At 41.8% G+C, this 21,725-nt stretch overlaps 1 protein-coding gene across 1 annotated transcript in view; it reads right to left on the minus strand.

Moving 5' to 3' along the window:
• LOC126195552 (uncharacterized) overlaps positions 1 to 21,725 on the minus strand; it is a 322,158-nt gene that overhangs the window by 196,670 nt on the left and 103,763 nt on the right. The window contains exons 9-10 of the mRNA XM_049934175.1: positions 2,708 to 2,766; positions 2,265 to 2,602 (exon numbers count right to left, since the gene is read on the minus strand). Coding sequence (XP_049790132.1) covers positions 2,265 to 2,602; positions 2,708 to 2,766 — 397 coding nt within the window. The remainder of the gene's footprint in view (positions 1 to 2,264; positions 2,603 to 2,707; positions 2,767 to 21,725) is intronic.

A 21,725-nucleotide genomic window follows, 5' to 3' on the forward strand; every position in this document is an offset into this window, starting at 1 on the left:
TTCAGTCATGTGCTGGAAGGTTTCTTGGGGAGTGGCAGCCCATTCTTCATGGAGTGCTGCACTGAGGAGAGGTATCAATGTCGGTTGGTGAGGCTTGGCATGAAGTCGGCATTCCAAAACATCCCAAAGGTGTTCTATAGGATTCAGGTCAGTACTCTGTGCAGGCCAGTCAATTACAGGGATGTTATTCCTGTGTAACCAAACCACCTCCGAATTTTACTGTTGGCACTACACTCGCTGGCAGATGATGTTCACCAGGCATTCGCCATACTCACACGATGCCATCTGATTGTCACATTGTGTACAGTGATTCGTTACTCCACACATCGTTCTTCCACTGTTCAATCATCCAATTTTTATGCTCCTTACACCAAGCGAGGCATTGTTTGGCATTTACCGGTGTGATGTGTGGCTTATGAGCAGCCGCTCGATCATGGAATCCAAGATTTCTCACCTCCAACCTAACTGTTTTAGTACTTGCAGTGGATACTTATGCTGTTTGGAGTTCCTGTGTGATGATCTGGACAGATTTCTGCCTATTACACATTACGACCCTTTTCAACTGTTGGTGATCTGTCAGTCAACAGATGAGGTCAGCCCGTACACTTTTGTGCTGTTATGTGTCCCTTCATATTTCCATTTCACTGTTACATCGGAACCAGTGAACCTAGGGATGTTTAGGAGTGTGGAATTCTCACGTACAGGCGTATGACACAAGTGATACCCAATCACCTGACCACGTTCGAAGTCCGTGAGTTCTGCGGAGCACCCCATTCTGTTCTCTCACGATGTCTAATGACTACTGAGGTCACTGATATGGAATACCTGGCAGTAAGTGGCAGCACAATGCACCTAATATGAAAAACATATGTTTTTGGGGGGTGTCCAGATACTTTTGATCTCACAGTGTATGTTGACAACTCACAGAAACAGATAACTGGGTTCTGCTTTTTGCTCACACTTGTCATCGACAAATGTGTGTGAAATCTTATGACACTTAACTGCTAAGGTCATCAGCCCCTAAGCTTACATACTATTTAACCTAAATTATCCTAAGGACAAACACACACACCCATGCCCGAAGGAGGACTCAAACCTCCACCGCGACCAGCCGCACAGTCCATGATTGCAGCGCCTTAGACCGCTTGGCTAATCCCGCGTGGCTTGTCATCCAAAAGTTACATATGACAATATGGCAAAGCAATTAAAGCCACACACCATTCATAGTCCCTGCACCAATGGAATTGGGAACATTCATGAAAACTCGCCTTTTCTGAAGACTACTTGAATTACAATGCCAGAAAAAAAATGCAGCAGGTATACATCAGCTGTTTGGCTTTCAGGCTTTAACTCTACAGAGCCCACAAAAGACACAACAGGGAAAAAGGGAGGGGTTAAGGGAAGAGGCTCTGAACTACTTGTCGCTAGAATGCAATTTCAAATTGTACTGCAAGTGTGAAGTATTGATACTCAAACATACATTTAGGACTTCTACATCAACTATGTAATACAACAATGATCTGAGTGCATCATAGTTCAGCGTGTTTTTTAAAGTCTGAAATGTTTGTTATAGTGATGAAAATGACATTTTTTCGTTTAAAGTACACAATTAAGCATACGATTCCAATTTCATTGCTGATGAGGTCCTGTATCCAAACCCTGATTATCAGGAGGTCGCTGTCTATATAAATTGTGTAGTGTATTCCTCAGTAGAGGGAGTGAGTGATTACAAGGATATTTAAAAGCCTGCTATAATGCACACTGGGCCACTAAAATGTACTGATCTGTTGTTTGAGTATGAAGGAAAAAACTCCAATAACTCTCCAGAAAATGAGAACCACTGTAGGGGGGGGGGGGGGGGGGGGAACAGAAAAAAAGATTGACAATTATTTCCAGAAAGTGAACTTAATGCAAGTAATATGAAGCAAAGTATATTTTACATTCTTATGTGTAATTTTATAAATAAGTTGTCAGTTTCTGGCAAGTGAAGTGTACATAATGCAGGGAGCTTCGAAATGTGCAAATACAGTCAATAGCTGTTTCTGGAAAAATGTGTGTTTCGAAATATCTGTGCGGCCTTTGCCCCCATTATCCTGAATGATCTGGAGTTTCCTGCATCCTGCACATCAATTGCTTGCTCAGTTTCTTTGGACATTTATAATAGTTTGAATGTGTGCACACACACACACACACACACACACACACACACACACACACACACACACACACAAACTTACATCTACATACAAATGCATCTTACTTACCTCAGAGGATACACTGGCAGTCACAGGCTGATCGATAAGTTTAACACAATGGAAATTTTCTTTTTCTTCCACCACAGCAGAATTATGGAGATTGGGAGACAAATGGTCAGATGATGTAGCAGTTCCATTTAATGAGTCACCACGCACATCTGTTTCTTGGCTAAGTATGACATCTGATGATATGTGCACCTTATCACCATTGGAGCATGCGCCCACATCTACATCCAGTAACTTTTGATCAGCCACAGCTCCAGTGGCCACTGTTCCTAAGCATTTGCTACTATCCTGTGGCCTTGTGTGATTTGGCTGATGCTCTTCAAGCACACTGTTGCCACATTCTACAACACAGAAAGCCTGATGTGAACATAGGCTGAGCACACTAAATGAGCGAATAAAAGCATTCAATATGTAAACTGGAATAACAGTTCCCATGATTAACCTACCCTGCATGCTGCCATCTTTCGCAGGAACATGTTCTTTGTTGTACTGGCTGTTATGACATCTGCAACATAGATGAAGGTTGAAAAAGTAATACCAGCAATGAACTTTTTTTGTGTGAGGCCAATGAGAAATGTAAGGTAACAAGAAATTACAAACGCCTCAGCAAAAGTAGACGCTTTCACCATATTCTGTGAAATATTATTAATTTGATTGTGAATTTGCTTTCAGCTTCCTATCCCACTGTCAGGCTAATGTTAATGGCATTAAAAAGCAAACACTTTCATGTTGTTCTGCAAAATATTATTTATTTGATCGTGAACCAGCTTTCAGCTTCACTGTCGGCTTAAAAAGCTGAAGGCCAGTTCATGATCAAATAATTAATATTTTGTTGAACACCAGGAAAGTGTTTCTTTTTAATAACATATTCATGTTCTGTTGAGATCTAATAGAAAATTCAGTTAATGTTAAGAATTCTATATTTAAGTGCAGTTAGGTCACAACTTGAACCAATTAGGAACTGAAAACAGAGTGAATCCTCATTTCAAGAAATGGTAAAAATACTATTCAATAAACAATTTCTTGATGCATTTCTCAAAATCTTCAGTTTAGAGAATGAATGGAACCTGCTCACATCCCTTATATGGCCTCATTGGAATATTTGTACCACATACCACCTGACAATGTGGATGACCATCTATCTGGTGCATCATCATTATGGTGTTTCATTGACAGCAGCTTATTCTCTTTTACTTCCAGCCATTGGGCATACACGAATATTGTGTTGAACAGTTCTTCAAATACTGTGGCACAACCACTGATCTAGATACACGAATACACTAGCAGTACTGGAACACTAGAAGCAGCCAGCAGGAAATATACTGTCAAGCAGTTAGACACAATGTTGAAAGGTTAGTTGCAGACTCATCATTTATGGTGACTTTAGTTCATTTTTCTGTCCAATAGTACTGTCAAATGCAGTGGTTGGTTGTTGGTTTTGGATAATTTTCCACAGTAAAGTTTACAATAAGGACTGAATATTATAATGCATCAGTCATTGACAGTTGTTCTTATGGGTACATAACGTCAATGATTTAGAATGAAAGAGAAGTCACAACAATTTATCTGATCATGACTATAAAATCTCAAGAATGAAGTATCATCATCGTTACATTCCGATAATAAAAGAAAAACAGCATATGACAGAAATGCAGCCATTGCGTTCAGATAAAATGAGTTAGAACAACACTAGCAACAGATTTATAAAGTAGTTAACAATAAATTTAATTTATTTCTTAAGAATTTGGAGCCTGATTTTCCCACAACAAACAATGGCAAATTAAGCAATAGCACGGACATGGGTGGTTAAGTAGTAGGTTTACAATATCTTGTCCACGAAGAGAAATGTATACCTAATTCACAGGACAGATAGTGCCCAACAGATAAATTTCACTACCAAAAGTATTGTTAAGACTCTCCAGTCTGTTATCAAAAATGGGAAAACACAAGTACAAATAAAACAATTCATGAATGAAGCAAAAGTCTCGAGCAAAAAACTAAATAAAATGTAATTTCGTAGGCTTCCGCGGCCAGAGTCAGTCGACATAGAAGTTTTCTGGGTTTGGTACCACGTCATAATGTAAAACTACTGCTGCTATGAGAATGTAAAACTACTGCTGCTATAGAAAAGCTTTTCTATAGCAGCAGTAGTTTTACATTATGACACGGTACCAAACCCAGAAAACTTTTGTCAACTAAATAAAATGTGTTTCAGAAGTGACATAAATAACTATACATTAAAATTATTGGGTACCAATCTGAACGACAATTTACAGTGACAAGCAAACACACACCGACTTATTACATTTACTTTCACATATACCTTCTATATCATTAAAACACACACACACACACACACACACACACACACACACACACACAGTTTTGAAAATATAACACTTAACAGCATTTTAAAAAAGTGTTATGCTGAGTGCAAGACAGGCACGATGAGCAATAGCAGAGCATTTGATCATGGTCAAATTGTGGACACCTGCAGAAAGGGAACTCCGTCTCCAATGTCATAAATGCACTTAAGTTTTCACATGCCATGCCAACTTCCATTCTCACCTTAAATATAGAGTCACTTTTTGGGGAAACTCTAAAACAGTGAATAGCAATTTCAAACTAAAAAAAGGGGCCATTAGAATCATGATTGGAGCAAACCTAGAAACTCTTGCAAACCTCTGTTTAAGATATTTGGTATTCCTCCATTAGCGTGTGTATACATTATGGAAACCCTTATATTCCTAAAATAAATGTAATAGGTAAGAACTGCAAAAAAACTGTCACATACGTGATCACTTTACCACAGAAAATAAAAATTTACATATACCCCAATCAACACTGCTCTGTGCCAAAAAGGTACTTTCTGAAAACAGAAAAGCTATTACTGAGGTCAAAACCTTTTTGGAAAATCTCTAAAATCATATACACAGCATCACTGATACTACTCCACTGAAGAATATTTAAATTTACGAAGTGCTTTATATAAATACTTAATGTATAAAGTGTTTTATTGTACCCTTACATAAGTATGCCTAGAAATCACTTTCAGAAGTGTACTTATAATCTGACACGCCCAGCATCTTACGCAAAAGATACTTTTGCACACAACAGAACCAATAAATACAATACGTGAAGGAGTATTGTTAGTATCCTGATTCCATCAGAGTCAAACGCCATGATAACAATGTTCTGATGGTGACTCACTGTAAACTATAATGGATTTCAACACTGGATACAAGAGTCACAGTACAGCAATTTCATAGCCTTTGCTGTGCTGGATGACAGCAACCGGCAAAGAACTATACCATCCTGATCCATTTTCTCTATACGATACAAAAAGCACTGCTGCACATTTGTGTGGGAAAAGGAACAGAGCCACTAAACACCCAAAGAACAGAGAACTGTTGTTTCAACTGACAAGTCATAAAACACAAACAAGTTTGTCAGTACATAAAGCACTGCATAAAGCATGGGTCCCACTTGTCAACAGGACACTGTTCAGACAGTTGGAGGAGCTTCTCTCATACGAGGGACAGTCGCAAGTGGTGGAAGTGCGATCCGATACATCTGCCGTCATCTCTCCCCGATGAACGACAGGCACACAAACCTACTGTCCAATTGTGAGCATCCGTTGTTCACCTACAGTGTGCGGCAAGTCACTTGCAGCTTTAGCAAGACAACATTCTAGCCTCAACTTTCCTTAATATGCCAGAAAGTTATGAGGAAGATTTCATGGTCACCTTGCATTAATGAATGTGCACATCTGGAACTCCAAATGTGGAGAAATGTGTATCCTGAACCAAACTCTGACCAATCTTGGTGAGTTGTTGGCAGTGGTTGAACAGTAGTGGATATGGATGGTCCCTCAGCACTTCCAGTCCATTGTAGATGCCAGGCCTTGATTCATGTGCACTGTCATCAGCATAAATGAGGATGTTTGTAATTTAATTGTTGAAGAGTGTTTACAATCAGAGATAAGTAAATCACTTCCAATTATAGCTACATCCATCTCTTTACAGAACAATGGAAAAACTGATAGGAGCCACCATCAGGATACCCAGTTTTGGTTCCAGAGAAATACAGAGTAACCAAGGAAATTATCTTAACAGATAATTTAAAAAATGCACACCCAAGGAAAAAAAGAAAAGAAAAAATTCTGGAAGAAGTAATTCTGTGAGGGAGGGGCACGACTTATTCTTGGACAGCTCAGTCATTAAGCACTTGCTTGCGAAAGGCAAAGGTCCCATGTTCAAGTCCCGGTATGGCAAACAGTTTTAATCTGGCAGGAAGTTTCAAATCAGCAAACACTCCACTGTGAAGTGAAAATTCATTCTGGAAGGCAAACCTGCATTTGTAGACTTAGAGGAAGCTTTTGACAAACTTTACTGGAATACATTCTTTGAAATTCTAAAGGTAGCAGGGGTAAAATACAGAGATTGAAAGGCTATTTACAATGTGTATAGAAACCAGATGGTAGTTATATCAGTCCTGGGGCATGGAAGGGAAGCAGTGATTGAGAACAGAGTGAGACACAGTTGCAGCCTATCCCCGATGTTATTGAATCTGCACACTGAGCAAGCATTAAAGGAAACCAAAGAAAAATTGGAGATTTAGTGCACTGCTACTGGCATGCCACGAGTACCGAGAACTGGAGCTACTTCTCCACGCAGTATGTGGTCGTGCGTCTCAGGCCAGTGTCCTAGTCCTAAGTCTTGCTTCTGTCATTCTGCCCACCACATGGACAGAAATGGTACCTGCCGTGGGTTTGTAGTAGGCTTCACCTGATGTACCTTTTATCTCCAGCCATTTGTCCTCACAGTGGCACGTAAACTTTCTTCCAAGCTGAGACAAGGTAGTATGGGATAGAGTGAACTGGCACACTGTGTCCCCACCTGTCTCCTACAGGCGCTTTCAGATGCTGTTTGGGAACAAAATTAAATACTGGCAACTGGGGAAAGAACTTTACCTTATAAGCGAGTTGCACCATACGAAAATTTCACTAAATGGAGAGGGATGGCTCACCAGTTTCTGCATGTATTCTATTCCAATTGTGCCCACCTGGTGCCAATCTGGCAATGTACACAGTTTGTAAGATAGCATGACATCCACATTGTCATTTGACAAGCCATAACGGGAATGAACAGTATGGCTATCGAGAAGAGAGACCATGTGCTGTTAGTGAAACTGTTTTATGTGAATGGCAGCTTTCACAGTGCTGTATTGAAAGAGTATCACCAACTGAAAGGTCTGAGGTGATACCTGTTGTCATTAAATGGTTTAAAGAAGATGATAATGAAATTCAAAAACACGGATGGGTTTGGTGTGGTACCTTGAAGAGGAAGGCAACTTATCCCAATGGAAGTTAATGACAAGGTTGCTACTGCTGTTAACTGACCATGCAGCATGTGCCACAGGTAATGCTAGTGCTTGTGCTCATACAGTATCACGAGAACTGTCCTTCCCATGGTCAACAGTATGGAAAGTTTTGCAGACTATTTTACTCCAGCACCCATACAGATCCAGGTGGTGCAGCAACTGAAACCTCATGATCTCCTACAACACTCCGAATTTGCTTTTCAGTTTATGGGATGGATCAAAGTTGATGACATGTGGTTGACCAATATTCTATGGAGTGACGAGGCACATTTTATACTACAAGATGCAGTCAATAGACAGAATTGCCAAATGTGGGGTCTGTTAAACTGTGCGTTGAGCACTCACCATATGTGACTCTGTCGTGTGGATTCACAAGCACATATATTCTCAGTCAGTTCTTCTGAATACATCCAGAGGGTCTGCCCGCTGCATCGCAATGTCTACACATTATTGACATGACCTTGTACCACATGTCATTCCTGCTTTGGAGAAGTGCAACAGTGTGGAAACCACTATTTTCGTGAAAGATGGGACACCATCTCCCGTTGCTCGCATAGTGAAAGATCTGCTAAATGCAACCTTCCAAGAACGTGTTATCTTCAGGGGTTTTCCAGATGCATGTCATGCAAGATCACCTGATATGAATCCATGTGACTTTTGGCTCTGAGGATATGTAAAAAATGCATTTAGCAGGAATGTGTTCAGCCTCTAACTGATCTGAAGGCCAGTATACAGGAACACATTTCTCCAATTCCACTGGAACTGCTGTGAGTAACTGTCGATCATAACATTTTAAAGATGCAGTATCTCACAGTGTCTCCAGTGCTCACATTGAACAAATTGTGTACATGATGGTCAATAATAAAATCCAACATTATGCCTTTCATATTAGTCTGCATCCTGTTCCTAATCCATTACATATGGAAACATTTTTATACGTCGATTTTGCATTCACAGCACTAGATTTGCACCTGGTGGCCAAAACTGGAGCTTTTTTTTCCAGTGCAAATCAGTTCCACATTAATGCATCAAAATGGCTGCCAATCATCGCTGCCGTATTACTATTGTCCACGCTGAACATCTGTGAATGGCTGCTCTTTAATTATAACCACCCAGCACATTATGAAAGTCAATGTCTTGGTCACATGATATTTTATTAAAACTGGTTACCAGTTTTGACTTTGCAGCCTTCATCATACCTAGAAATTGTACTGACTGTGTGCCTATGTGACACTACTTAATCTTTAGATCTAATAATGGATGCAGCACCAAAACTAGCAATCAATTTTCATAAAATTCTATGTGGCAATCACACGGACTTCTACAATATAATCTGAGATGAAGGTGTTATAACGTCAAGTTTAACAAATATATTTCAGAACGACACAACACATGTAAGTCACAGAGTAAGTTGACAAGCAAGACATGTGTACATGTTAGCATTCGAATGAGCACTGAGTCCCAGTCTAGCGGCCGCTGCTCGGCTGGCTGCTCAGATGGCGCAGCTGCTGCATGGCTGGCAGACAGCATCGCACATAGAGGACGCGCGTAATTGCGCGGCGGCGCTTTGAATGATCGGCGAGTCACAACACTTTTCCCCCCTTTCAAATTGTTGCACTGGTCTTGATGGAGGTGTCCTGGAGATAGCTAACGTCCGTAGGTGTTGTTTGACTCGCCGTAAAGTCTCGAGGAGGAGGCTTCCCGTACGGACGGAGGTGTACCCAACGATAAGGGGTCGAGATGACAGGAGACATAGGGGTCGAACCTGCTGGGGCCCCCTGCACCAATCTGCTCGTTGCGGCAAGTCCAGTTGATATGACAGGAGACATGGGCGATGTGTCGGTGTCCGTTGGAGGAGGAGGCGAGTAGATTTGCTCTGACAGAGGATGGTCATCCGGTTCCTGCATGGGCACGTCTCCTGGTGGCGTCCGTTCTTGTTCTGGCATCGCGATGATGGTGAGAGGGTTGCATTGTGAGTATTGAGAGATGCCAAGATCCCGAGCGTCAGGTAGAGCCGAAGGTGGTGTAGCGGCATTCGGAACAGGCGTTGCTGGAACACGAGGCCGAAGCTGGTCCGAATGACGCACTGCAACACCCGTGTCCGTCTGGATTTCATACAGGCGTCTGCCACGCTGTCTTAAGATGCGGCCCGGGCTCCATTTTGGCCGCCTGCCATATCCCCGTACCCAGATGAGGTCGGCGGCGGTGAACCGGCCAAGGGAAGGCACCCGCGGCCGTGAGGTGGGAGGCCGCAGAAGATGAAGTAGCGTGCGGGGCTGTCGGCCGTGTAAGAGCTCAGCCGGGCTGTGGTGGCCCATGTGGGTGAAATGGTAAGATGCCAGAAACTGGAGAAGCGCATCATCAGCAGCAGAAGAAGTCAGAAGTTTCCACATCTGAGCCTTAAATGTGCGGACCAGTCGTTCAGCCTCACCATTGGATTGTGGATGGAACGGCGGGGCCGTGACATGCATAACGCCGTGACGAGCACAAAAATCCGCAAATTTGGAAGAGGCAAATTGCGGACCATTATCAGTAACAAGAGTAGAGGGGAGGCCTTCCAAAGAAAAAATGCGGGCGAGAGCACTGGTGGTTGCCGCGGTGGTAGGCGACGTGCAACGGACAATGAAAGGAAAGTTGGAGTAGGCGTCAATTACGAGGAGCCACTAAGTACCTAAAAAGGGTCCCAGAAAGTCAGCATGAATGCGCTCCCAGGGCTTCTCAGGCGAAGGCCACGGTGACAAAGATGACTTCAAGGCAGCGGCCTGTGGCGCACAAGGGCCGCTGGTAGCGGCCATGTGTGCTATTTCAGAGTCGATGCCAGGCCAGTACACATGACGGCGCGCCAGAGATTTTGTGCGAGACACACCCCAGTGCCCTTGGTGAAGGAGGCGCAAGATCGAAGCACACAAGGACGCAGGTACCACGACACGCGGCAAGCATTGTCAGTGGAGAGGAGGATAACACCATCCCTAGCCGTGAGGCGGTAGCGGTAGCAAAGGATCAGAAGTCTTAGCGGATGGGCGATCTGGCCAACCCTTCTGAATACAGCGTAAAACCCGGGAGAGGGTCGGGTCAGAACTCGTAGCAGCCGCCAGCCTGTCCCCAGTGATGGGGAACCCGTCCACAACCCGCGGCTCGGCAACATCCAGGTGGAAACACAAAAGTTCGTCCCTATCGAATGCCTGATCAGGACCCATGGAAAGGCGAGACAGAGCATCAGCATTTGCATGTTGAGCCGTTGGCCGGAAATGAATCTCATAATTGAAACGAGACAAGTAAAGTGCCCAATGCTGGAGGCGGTGTGCAGCATTGTCGGGAAGTGACGTTGATGGATGAAACAAGGAAACAAGTGGTTTGTGATCCGTAACAAGATGAAATTTTGAGCCATAGAAAAAACACCAAACTTATGAAGAGCATAAATAATGGCCAAAGCTTCTTTTTCAATTTGAGAATACTTTTGCTGGGCATCCGTGAGCGTTTTGGAGGCATAAGCAATGGGTTGTTCCGAACCGTCAGAAAAACGGTGCGCAAGGACTGCACCGACCCCGTATTGAGAGGCGTCTGTGGCAAGAACAAGATGTTGGCCAGGTCGATAAGTAGCCAGGCACGGGGCCTGTTTCAACTTAGTCTTCAATTTCTGGAAAGCCGCATCGCATGACGCGGACCAGTGAAAAGACACGTTTTTATGCAACAGGCGATGCAACGGCTGAGCCACCGAAGCCGCAGACAGTAAAAACTTGTGATAGTATGCTATTTTCCCCAAGAAGGCCTGCAGTTGCTTAACAGATGTAGGGCGAGGAAGGGCATCGATCGCAGCGACAGTTTGCTGAAGCGGACGAATACCATCCCGAGAGAGTTGAAACCCCAAGTACATGATAGATGCCTGAAAAAATTGTGATTTCTGAAGATTACACTTAAGACCGGCAGTCTGTAAGACATGAAAATGTGTGCGGAGATTTTGAAGATGTTCTTCAGTGGTGGAGCCAGTGACAACAATGTCGTCCATGTAATTGATACACCCAGGGACAGGGAGCAATAATTGTTCCTAGAAATGCTGAAAGAGAGCAGGGGCGCTAGCAACCCCGAATGGCAAGCGTTGGTATTGATATAGGCCGAAAGGCGTGTTTAGGAGCAGAAACTGCCGGGAAGCACCATTGAGAGGACGTTGATGATAAGCTTCTGACAGGTCAAGTTTAGAAAAATACTGGCCTCCAGCAAGTTTAGTGAACAGTTCTTCAGGGCGGGGCATAGGGTAAGTGTCGATGAGGCATTGAGCATTTACAGTGGCTTTAAAATCGCCACAGAGACGAATATCACCATTTGGCTTAGCAACGACAACGACAGGAGAGGACCACTCACTGGAAGTGACAGGAAGCAAGACCCCTGAAGTAGTGAAATGATCCAACTCCCGTTTTACCCGATCACGAAGGGCCACAGGAATGGGCCGTGCCCGAAAAAACTTAGGCCGAGCAGTGGGTTTGAGCGTGATATGAGCTTCAAAGTCGTTTGCACGGCCTAACCCAGGAGAAAAAAGGGACGAAAATGTCGTCCCCAAGGAATCCAGTTGAGCATAAGGAATAGCATCAGAGACAATATTGACAGAGTCATCTATGGAGAACCCAAAAACGCGAAAGGCATCAAAACCAAAAAGATTTTCTGCATTGCTCTGATCAACCACAAATATGGGAACAGTGCGAATGACGGATTTCTAAGATACCTCAGCATTAAACTATCCCAAGAGAGAAATCTTCTGTTTATTGTACGTCCGTAATTGCCGAGTGACAGGTGACAGGAGTGGAGAACCCAACTGCAGATACGTCTGAGAATTAATTATAGTGGCAGCAGAACCGGTATCCACTTGCATGCGAACATCTCGACCAAGGATTTGGACAGTGAGGAATAACTTCCCTGAAAGGGAAGAAGTGCAACTGACAGACAACACAAAATCAGAATCAGCATCATGTTCATGAACATCATGTATGCGGTCGGATTTGCAAACGGAAGACACATGACCTTTCTTTTTGCAATTGTGACACACAGCCCAACGTTGGGGACAATCCTCGCGTGAATGTTTCGTAAAACACCGCAGACATGAAGGAAGTTGCCGGGGGTTTTGCTGCAGTTTCTTAGCGGGTTGTTTACGGCTAGACCAAGGCTGTGCGTGGGGCGCACTGCGGCCACGTCGGCCGGCGGGGACGCGCCGCACGCGTCGTCAACAGCGCACAGAGGTTGTATTTCCCCGACATCACCCCATGCCTCTATTTGCGCCCCAGCAGCGTGAGAAATTTCAAAAGACTGCGCAATGGAGAGAACTTCATCTAGAGTCAGATTCGCCAACTGAAGGGCACGTTGCCGAACTTCTTTGTCGGGCGCCGAGCAGATAATAGCATCCCGTACCATGGAATCGGCATAGGATTCCTTGTGAACGTCAGTAACAAATTGACACTTTCAACTGAGGCCGTGAAGTTCAGCAGCCCAAGCACGATAGGATTGATGTGGCCGTTTTTGACAACAATAAAAGGCAACACAAGAGGCTACCACATGCGTTTGCTTTTGAAAACAGACAGACAGAAGTGAGCACATTTCAGCAAAGGACAAAGATTCAGGATCCTTCAAAGGAGCCAATTGCGACAACAACTGATACATTTGAGGTGAAATCCAGGAAAGGAACAGAGACTTACATGGTTGTTCATCCGTGACATGAAATGCCAAGAAGTACTGTCGAAGACGTTTTTCATAATCAGACCAGTCTTCCGCCGTCTCGTCGTAAGGAGGAAAAGAAGGTACAGCCAACGAAGAGAAACGCCCCGCATTTGACGCCGCGACAAAATCGCGAATCGCCGCTGTTAGAAGCGTTTGCTGTTCAAGGAGATTTTGCAATAGTTGCTCGACAGTAGCCATGGAACCCTGTGGGTCAACGGTGAAAAGGAAAAATCCACTACCTCGTCGCCAATTGTTATAACATCAAGTTTAACAAATATATTTCAGAATGACACAACACATATAAGTCACAGAGTAAGTTGACAAGCAAGACATGTGTACACGTTAGCATTCGAATGAGCACTGAGTCCCAGTCTAGCGGCCGCTGCTCGGCTGGCCGCTTAGGTGGCGCAGCTGCTGCATGGCTGGCAGACAGCGCCGCACGTAGAGGACGCGTGTAATTGCGCGGCGGCGCTTTGAATGATCGGCGAGTCACAACAGAAGGTCACCGGTCTCCTCAAGAAGTACAAACAGCCTTATTTTGTGACTTAATAAAACACTAATATGGAAGGCACGCCTGCATTCCAAGTCCCTACATTCATACACTTCAAATGTTTAGAGCCTTCAATGTTCTTAGTTTTAAGTTCTTTTAGGTATAGCAACCAGATAAGTTTCTCATCAATTTTGGGATCAAGAAGTTTTATCGATTCCTTAAAGCTGAGAATGGTGTCTCCCTGTGACAATGTTAGCACGTCAGAGACATGACACATGTGGTTGAAACTAATACATCTATTTTCTCTGGGTTAATGTAAAACTTGTGGCCTTTGCCCAAATCTTCAGTGTCCTCGGTGTCATCTATAATTGGTGCTCTGTGACTGGTAGACTGGAGCCTGAACAGAAGACTGTAGAACTATCCACAAAAAAATAACAATTTACTGAACTCATTATTGTTGATGCTATACTGTCAAATGCTATAGCCAAAAGTTTGACACTTATCACACTCTCCTAACGAACACAGTCCTCTCGTGGATATTGGTCCATCAAACATTACTAACTTGAAATATAGAGTGTCCTTGAGACAGGAATGATTGCAATATAACTGTGACATTGCTGTGTAATCCCCAAACATCTACTTGTTGTAGGATGTTATACCAGCAGATTGTATCATAGGCTTTTTTTTTAATATAAGCAAATACAACTATTAACTGCTGCCAGTGTACACAGACCCTCTGTACTGCCAGCTCCAGTACAATCAGTAATGTCTTTTGAAACCACACTGAGCTCAGTTTAGTAGCTTCAAAGACTCAATGGCCTCTACTAAGTGGCAGTTGATCACGTTCTCTTCCCAACGCATCTGGTAAGGATTACACTTTGTTAGCTATCTGGGTTCGTGCAGTTCTCTTTAGCTTTCAAGAAAAGCACAATTGTTGCTCCTCTAAATGAGTCTGAGTATTCACCTTCATTCCAAATTTGGTTAAAGAAGATCAAGATATGTTCCTTCAAGGTAATATTCAGATTATTTAACATTTCATAATGAACTCCATCTGGACTTGGCGTTGTACTGTGGGCTCAAAACAAGTTCCAACTCCCACATAGCCAAAGGATGGTCTACTCCTTGAATTTGCTTTACTAAAATTCAACTGGCATTTTACAGCCAACTCTTGATGACGAAGCTGTATAGCATCAAGGCCACATTTGATATTAGTCTGTATAAGTGTTCGCCCGTTAATAGCTTGCTTTTCATGTGGTGTGACTGTGACAATAACATTTGCAGTATCGCTTTTGAAGATGAGACTGTTTCTACCACCAATTGTCCTTACCGACTTACAAACTTATACTGCAGCCTAATGAATCACCATTGTGACATGATCCATCGAGACCTGGACACTATATTTTTGTTCCAATACTGCTAGCTGGCTGCAGTGGCCCAGTTCTCTCTGTTTAGTATCAATTTTGGTGACCTCCTTCGGGACGATGCTATGTCAAGACTTCAGATGGGAAAGGGATCACACAAATGGAAGTCATCTGCTATTTCTCACTGCAATTTACTGGCTACGGCAGAAGAAATAAAATGATAAAGCAATGGCTGAGGACATATCTGGTACTGTGCTAAAGTGTGTTGGTTTCCCAGACTTCAGAAGGCAGATGATGATACGTAGGAGAAATATCTCGATCGCGTGATCCCTCAGGGAAGTTGAGCTGGTCCAAATTGCACTTGATGAGCACTCTTGTCTTCAAGGAGGAGAAGTGGCCAGGGAAGGTGACCGGTAAAGCCTTCAGTTAAATCCAGTGGATTATGTGGTGAAAGCTACAAGGATCTCTGTACCTATATCCAGGTTCAGATGATGTGCAGATTCCTGCAGCTACTGTCTCAAGGTTAGTAGTGACAGCCACCAGCATGCAATAGTACGAGATCTGGACAAACACTTTCATTTCTTCCTTAGTTCTCTCTAAATGCAGATTACCCTTACTGTGAAGTTAGTACCTGAAGTGTTTCAGATGGCTTACAATGAGTTTCTTGTAAGCAGAGGTACTGTGGCCTACTCTCTGCCAATGGCTTAATTTTCTTGAAATGAGCTTGAAAACTATTCATATTCTTAGTTACACTTCTCCAGTCCTTTTCCTTCTCTTCATCTCTTCTGCCACAAGGAGCCACTGGCTCCGAAAGCTTGTAATAATTAAATCCTTGTGTGTGTGTGTGTGTGTGTGTGTGTGTGTGTGTGTGTGTGTGTGTTCTCCTGCCGCCACTTGGTGAATAGATTTTTTATCTATCCTGTTATATTGTAGTTATATGTTAGCCATTTAGTCACAATGAGTTTTCCTGACATCTGTACTTTCTGACTGAGACATTTTAGTACAACACTTGTGGCTGCCACATCGTGGTCACGAAGTGGGGCCGAGACAGTTTCAGATAAGTTTTTACAGTCTGACAATAATTTATGGATTTGTAGCTTTAGCTTGACGACGTCCACTATGGACAAATAGTAGTTAATTTTATTCTGAAGAAGGTTGGGTTATCCTGACTGAAACCTAGGTAAATCTAGGTAAACTTTGCAACTGAGCCTGTCGGTTTTTAAAATTAAAATCAGGATATGATAAGCCTATACTCCTTTTCAGGTTCAGCAATGCAATTATACATGTACACCTATATTCCACAAGTCAACTTATGGCCTATGGTGGAGGGTACTTCTGGTGCCACTATTACCTCCCCCCACCCCACCCCCTTTTCCTCTTCCATTCACAAACAGTGTATGGGAAGCAAACATGCCAATAAAAAACTCTGTTAGATTTCAACCTTATCAACGTCATTTAGTAAGACGTATAGTGGTCATTTTGCAAAATGTATATAGGAGGAAGTAATATATTGTCCAATTTCACTGAACACAAAATTTAACATAAACTCCATCCACATGCCCTATGTTCTCAAAATTTCTGCAGTAAACCTCTCCCTGATGCCTAATGCATCTCTTGTTGAATCTGCCACTGGAGTTTGTTGAGCACCTCCATAATGTTCCCGCACTGACTGAACAATCCCTCGATGAAATGTGCCGCTCATCATTGGAGCTTTTCTATTTCTTCTATTAATCCAACTTGTTCAGTGTCTCACACAGGTCAACAGTGCTCAAGAACTGATCAAACAAGTGTTTTGTCAGCCACTCCTTTTGAGGGTGAATCACATTTCCTTAAGATTCTCCCAATGAATCTCAGCCTGGCCTCTGCTTAACTTACTATTTATTTTGTGTAGTAGTTCCACTTTAGGTCACTTCAGATGGTTACTCCTAGGTATTATATAGTAGTTACTATTTGCAGAGATTTGTCACCAATAATGTTATCACACAGCAGCGAATTTTCTTCTTCTTCTTCTTTCTTCAAGTGCTAGGCATTTGCCTCTTATGTCCTCTTATTTGGTGCCTTGTCTGAAATTAGATGCTGTGTGTCCTCTCCATTTCCTCTTGGAAGCCTACTTATCTTTTCCCTACTGGCTGATAATTTATTACTACTTTCGTCATTCTATTTTCATGTTTCTTCTTTGTTTTTTCAGGCTCCTTTTTCTGCAGCTGTAGATGTACAAGTTGTATAGGTTAATAATTTTTTTTTTATTTTTTTCAACTGTAATGAAGTCTCATAATGACTAAATGCACTTCATTTCAGTGTAAAGTGTCTTCCATGGTCACTGTAACAGTAAGTTTCCTCCCCCCCTTACAACTTTGTTTGCTAGGACCATGAACAGTTTGCATGCTTTAATTTACAACTATAAACAGTACTAATTCTTATCATTACTCAAGGTTTTTGTTGTTTACAAAATTCTTCCTGTTTGACGTAAGAAACATACTCCACAATCCCAGTCATACAGAGATAATAGAACAAGAGCTAGATACTTACTGTGACAATAAAAGCACATAACAGAGATAAGCACACTTCTACACTTCATTACCAACTAAAATTATTTGAATTCAATAAAGAATTCTGTCTACATGAAGAAGGATTGCCAATGGGATCCCTAATTTCAGAAAAGTTAGCAAATACCTTCATGAACAAAACAGAAGAAAGAATTTTCCAGAAGATAGTACCCAGAAAATATAATATACTGTATTGGTGGAATACATGGACAACATCCTCTGCTTCATAAATGTATTAGAAAATTTAGAGCAACCACTGAGATGCATCTACATATGTATTCTAATGAAAACAATGAATTATTGACAAAATAATTCAATTGGATAGAAAATCTACTCACCAATCAGTAGCAGAACACACGCATGAAAGATGTGTTGTAACTGGCAAGCTTTCAGAGCAAGTGGCTCCTCCTTCAGACAGGCGGGTTGAATGGGAAGGGAGAGGGGTGGTCTAGAAGAGACTGGAGAGATCTAGGAAAATGGGTAGATTTTGGGAAAGTCACCAATATCCGCAAGTCAGAGGAGACTTACCGCACGGGATGAGAAGGAAAGACTCTTCTCATCCCATGAAAGACTCTCCTTCTCATCCCGTGTGATAAGTCTCCCTTGATTCACGGTTCTCGGTGACTTTCCTGAAATCTACCCCTTCTCCTAGACCTCTCCAGTCCTTTTCCTTCGCCACTCTTCCTTTCCCTTCAACCCTTCTGCCTGAAGAAGAAGCCACTGGCTCCAAAAGCTTGCCAATTACAACCGTCTTTTTATGTGTGTGTTCTGCCGCCACATGGTGAATAGATTTTATATCTATCCAATTAAATTACATATGTATTTTGCAAGCTGCCATATAGTGGAGGGTACCTTGTACCTTCCTAGCCATTCCCTTTCCTCTCCCTCTCGTAAACAGAGAAAGGGAAAGTGACATTTTATTTGCCTCTGTATGAGCCCTAATTTCTCTTATCTTCATGGTCCTTATGTAAAATGTACACTGTCAGCAGTAGAATCTGTGTGAGCCCTAATTTCTCTTATCTTCATGGTCCTTATGTAAAATGTACACTGTCAGCAGTAGAATCATTCTCCAGTCAGCTTCAAATCACAGTTCCCTGCATTTTTTGCATTGTGTTCCTTGAAAATAATGTTGCTATCCTTCCAGGGATTCCCTTACGAACTCCTGAAGTATCTACCTAAATCATATCTGAGTGACGTCATGTAGAAGAAAGAGGGAATAAGAACTGAAACATGGAAAAACTAAAAATTTCTGGTCAACTTTTATACTGAAATAAATTGTAACTGTCACAAAGCTCAAAATGAACACTGGAATAACCTGTGAGCATCTTAACTCATATACTGATAAAAAACAAAACTGTCTTTTAAGATGCTAAAAATTAAAACACATAACAAAAGAGTGATGCAACAGTTACCCATTTGCAGATGTTCACCAGCAGAATAGCACACACAGTAAACAAGACATAACCCTTGCATTATAAGGAAGCAAAAATAAGTAAGAAAAAGTCCACACAACCACAGAGACAATCTAACTAACATGCAACTACACAGCTCAAATTGTAGAGTGTGTGGAACTTGACTGCTACATGCCACGGGCACATCACAGTATCCCAATCACTAATGCTTAACCGTGGAAAAATTAAACTACATACATAATTAAGAGGAAAAAGAACAATAAATCATACAATAATGGGTCTTTCTACCTATTTTATATATGTTACATTTGTTTATGTTGAGAGCCAATTGGCACTCTGCACCAAGTTCTGACCCTGCAGGTATTCCTGTAGTTCACTACAATTTTCTAGCATTGGAACTTCTCTGTATACAACAGCATCATCCTTGAAAAGCTTCATGGAGCTCATGACATTATCCAATAGGCAATTACTACACAGTGTGAAAAATAGTGCTATTTAACGCTTCCTGAGTGTATGCCCTAAGTTATCTTTACCTCTGAATATTTGTTTCCATTGAGAATGACATGCTGTTCTGTTTGCTAGAAACTCTTAAATCCAATCACCACAAAGATGGTCTGATATTCTAGTCAATGGTATGGAACAAATGACTACTTAAGTGCTTCTGGGCATTCCATAATTAGTCTAATCTTGTCTTTGTGGCCCCTACTGGAACAATACATATAAGCTTGCAGCATATTTCTAGACTGATGCTTAATGCTGGTTCTTGAAACTTATAAAGTAAGCTTTTGTAGACTAGTGGGCATTTATCTTAAAGTATCTACAGTTCAGGTTTGTCAGTATTTTTGTGACACACTCTTCCGGATCAAACCAACATGTGCCCATTCATGTTGCACTTCTCTGCATATGTTCAGCATCTCCTATTAGTACTATTTGTTTGTTACACACACCTAAGCAATGTTTTAGGATGGGTCATACAAGTGTATTTGGTAGCTAATCTCCTTTTGAACCACTGTCTGCCACCTCCCATATTTACCATGGAGCCTATGTGGTCATTCTATTTCATTTCCCACAAACATCCAAATGTGAGCTGACTGATTCCAGTTACAACTCACTGAAATTGTTGTCATCGGATACTACAATTATATTTCTGTACATTTAAAGCAAGACGCAAAGCTTTACAACACTTTGAAATCTTATGAAGCTCCAAATGAATATTTGTGAAGCTTTTTCAGACAGTGTCTGTGTGGTTCTGAGTAAAATGTTTTGCAGAAATCAGTAAATACGGCAACTATCTTGTTACCTTGACCTGAGCCTTTCAGGAAGTTATGTAAGGAAAGTCCAGACTGGGTTTTGCATTATTGATGTTTTTGGAATGTAAGCTAGCTGCCATATAAGAACTCATTCTGTTCAAGATATCTCTTCAGGTTTGAGTTCAGAATATATTCTAAGATTTTATGACAGACAGAAGGTAGCGAAATTGTGTAGTAGTTTTGTGGATCACTTGTGCTAACTTCCTTGCATACAGATGTGACACAACTGGAAAGTTTGAGGCTCTATGGTCAGTTATGACTGAAAAAGTGCAAACTCAACCACAAATTCTGCGTAGACAGGGATTCCACCGGGGCTTGGGCCCTGCTCACTTTTAGCAAGCAAGTGTACCTGTTTCTAAACAGCACTGACACTAACATATGTCTCTCTTGTTCTTGCCATGGTACAAGAACTAAACTACGACAGTGCTCCTGGATTTTCCACTGTAAAGGAATATATGAAAGGGGAGTTCAATATTTTTGTTTTTGCTTTGCTACCCTCAATTTCAGTTCTGAAGTCATCATGAGTGTCTCAACACTCATTTCGGTGGCACTGATAGCTTTCACACATAACAAAAATTTCTTTGAGTTTTGTGAGAGTTTTTTCATAAAATTCTGCTGCCCTTTTCACAGAGTTTTTCTCTATTTGTAGCCCTTTCCTTCGATTTACATTAATTGTGCAATAGTCACCATTTATTTAGAAGTTGCTTTATGAACTGTCCACCTAATCACCTATCTCTTCAGATACTCTCGACAGAGACTGAAATATAAAATGATGTTTACTTTGCCTATGGTTTTATATTAACAAATAATAGTGTCTACTCACAAAATATACTTAAAATTCAAGAAAATGCTGCTAGAATGAGCTGTGATGTTATTTCATACACGATGTTTAGGCTTTTTTAAGTTTTTTGATGATGCTGTCACCATTTGACAGTAACAATTTTTATTTTATTGCTATACTATACATATTTTGGCCTTAGGCCATTTTCAAGTACAAAAACTTATTTATGTATCCAGTCATCAGACTGGTGTGAAATACAAATTCTTGTCAAAAAAGCATAGCTCAGCAGTTTCATAAACAGCTGTGCTATAGGGTAAAGAAATAAAAGTCTGCAGTATATTTAACAATATTATGAAAAGGAAAGTTGCTACTCACCATATAGCAGACGCTGAGTTGCAGATAGGCACAATAAAAAGGACTGTCACAAATAAATAAAGCTTTTGGCCATTAAGGCCTTCGTCAACAATAGACACACACAC

This window comes from Schistocerca nitens, chromosome 7 (assembly GCF_023898315.1).
Source record: "Schistocerca nitens isolate TAMUIC-IGC-003100 chromosome 7, iqSchNite1.1, whole genome shotgun sequence".
NCBI lineage: Eukaryota > Metazoa > Arthropoda > Insecta > Orthoptera > Acrididae > Schistocerca > Schistocerca nitens.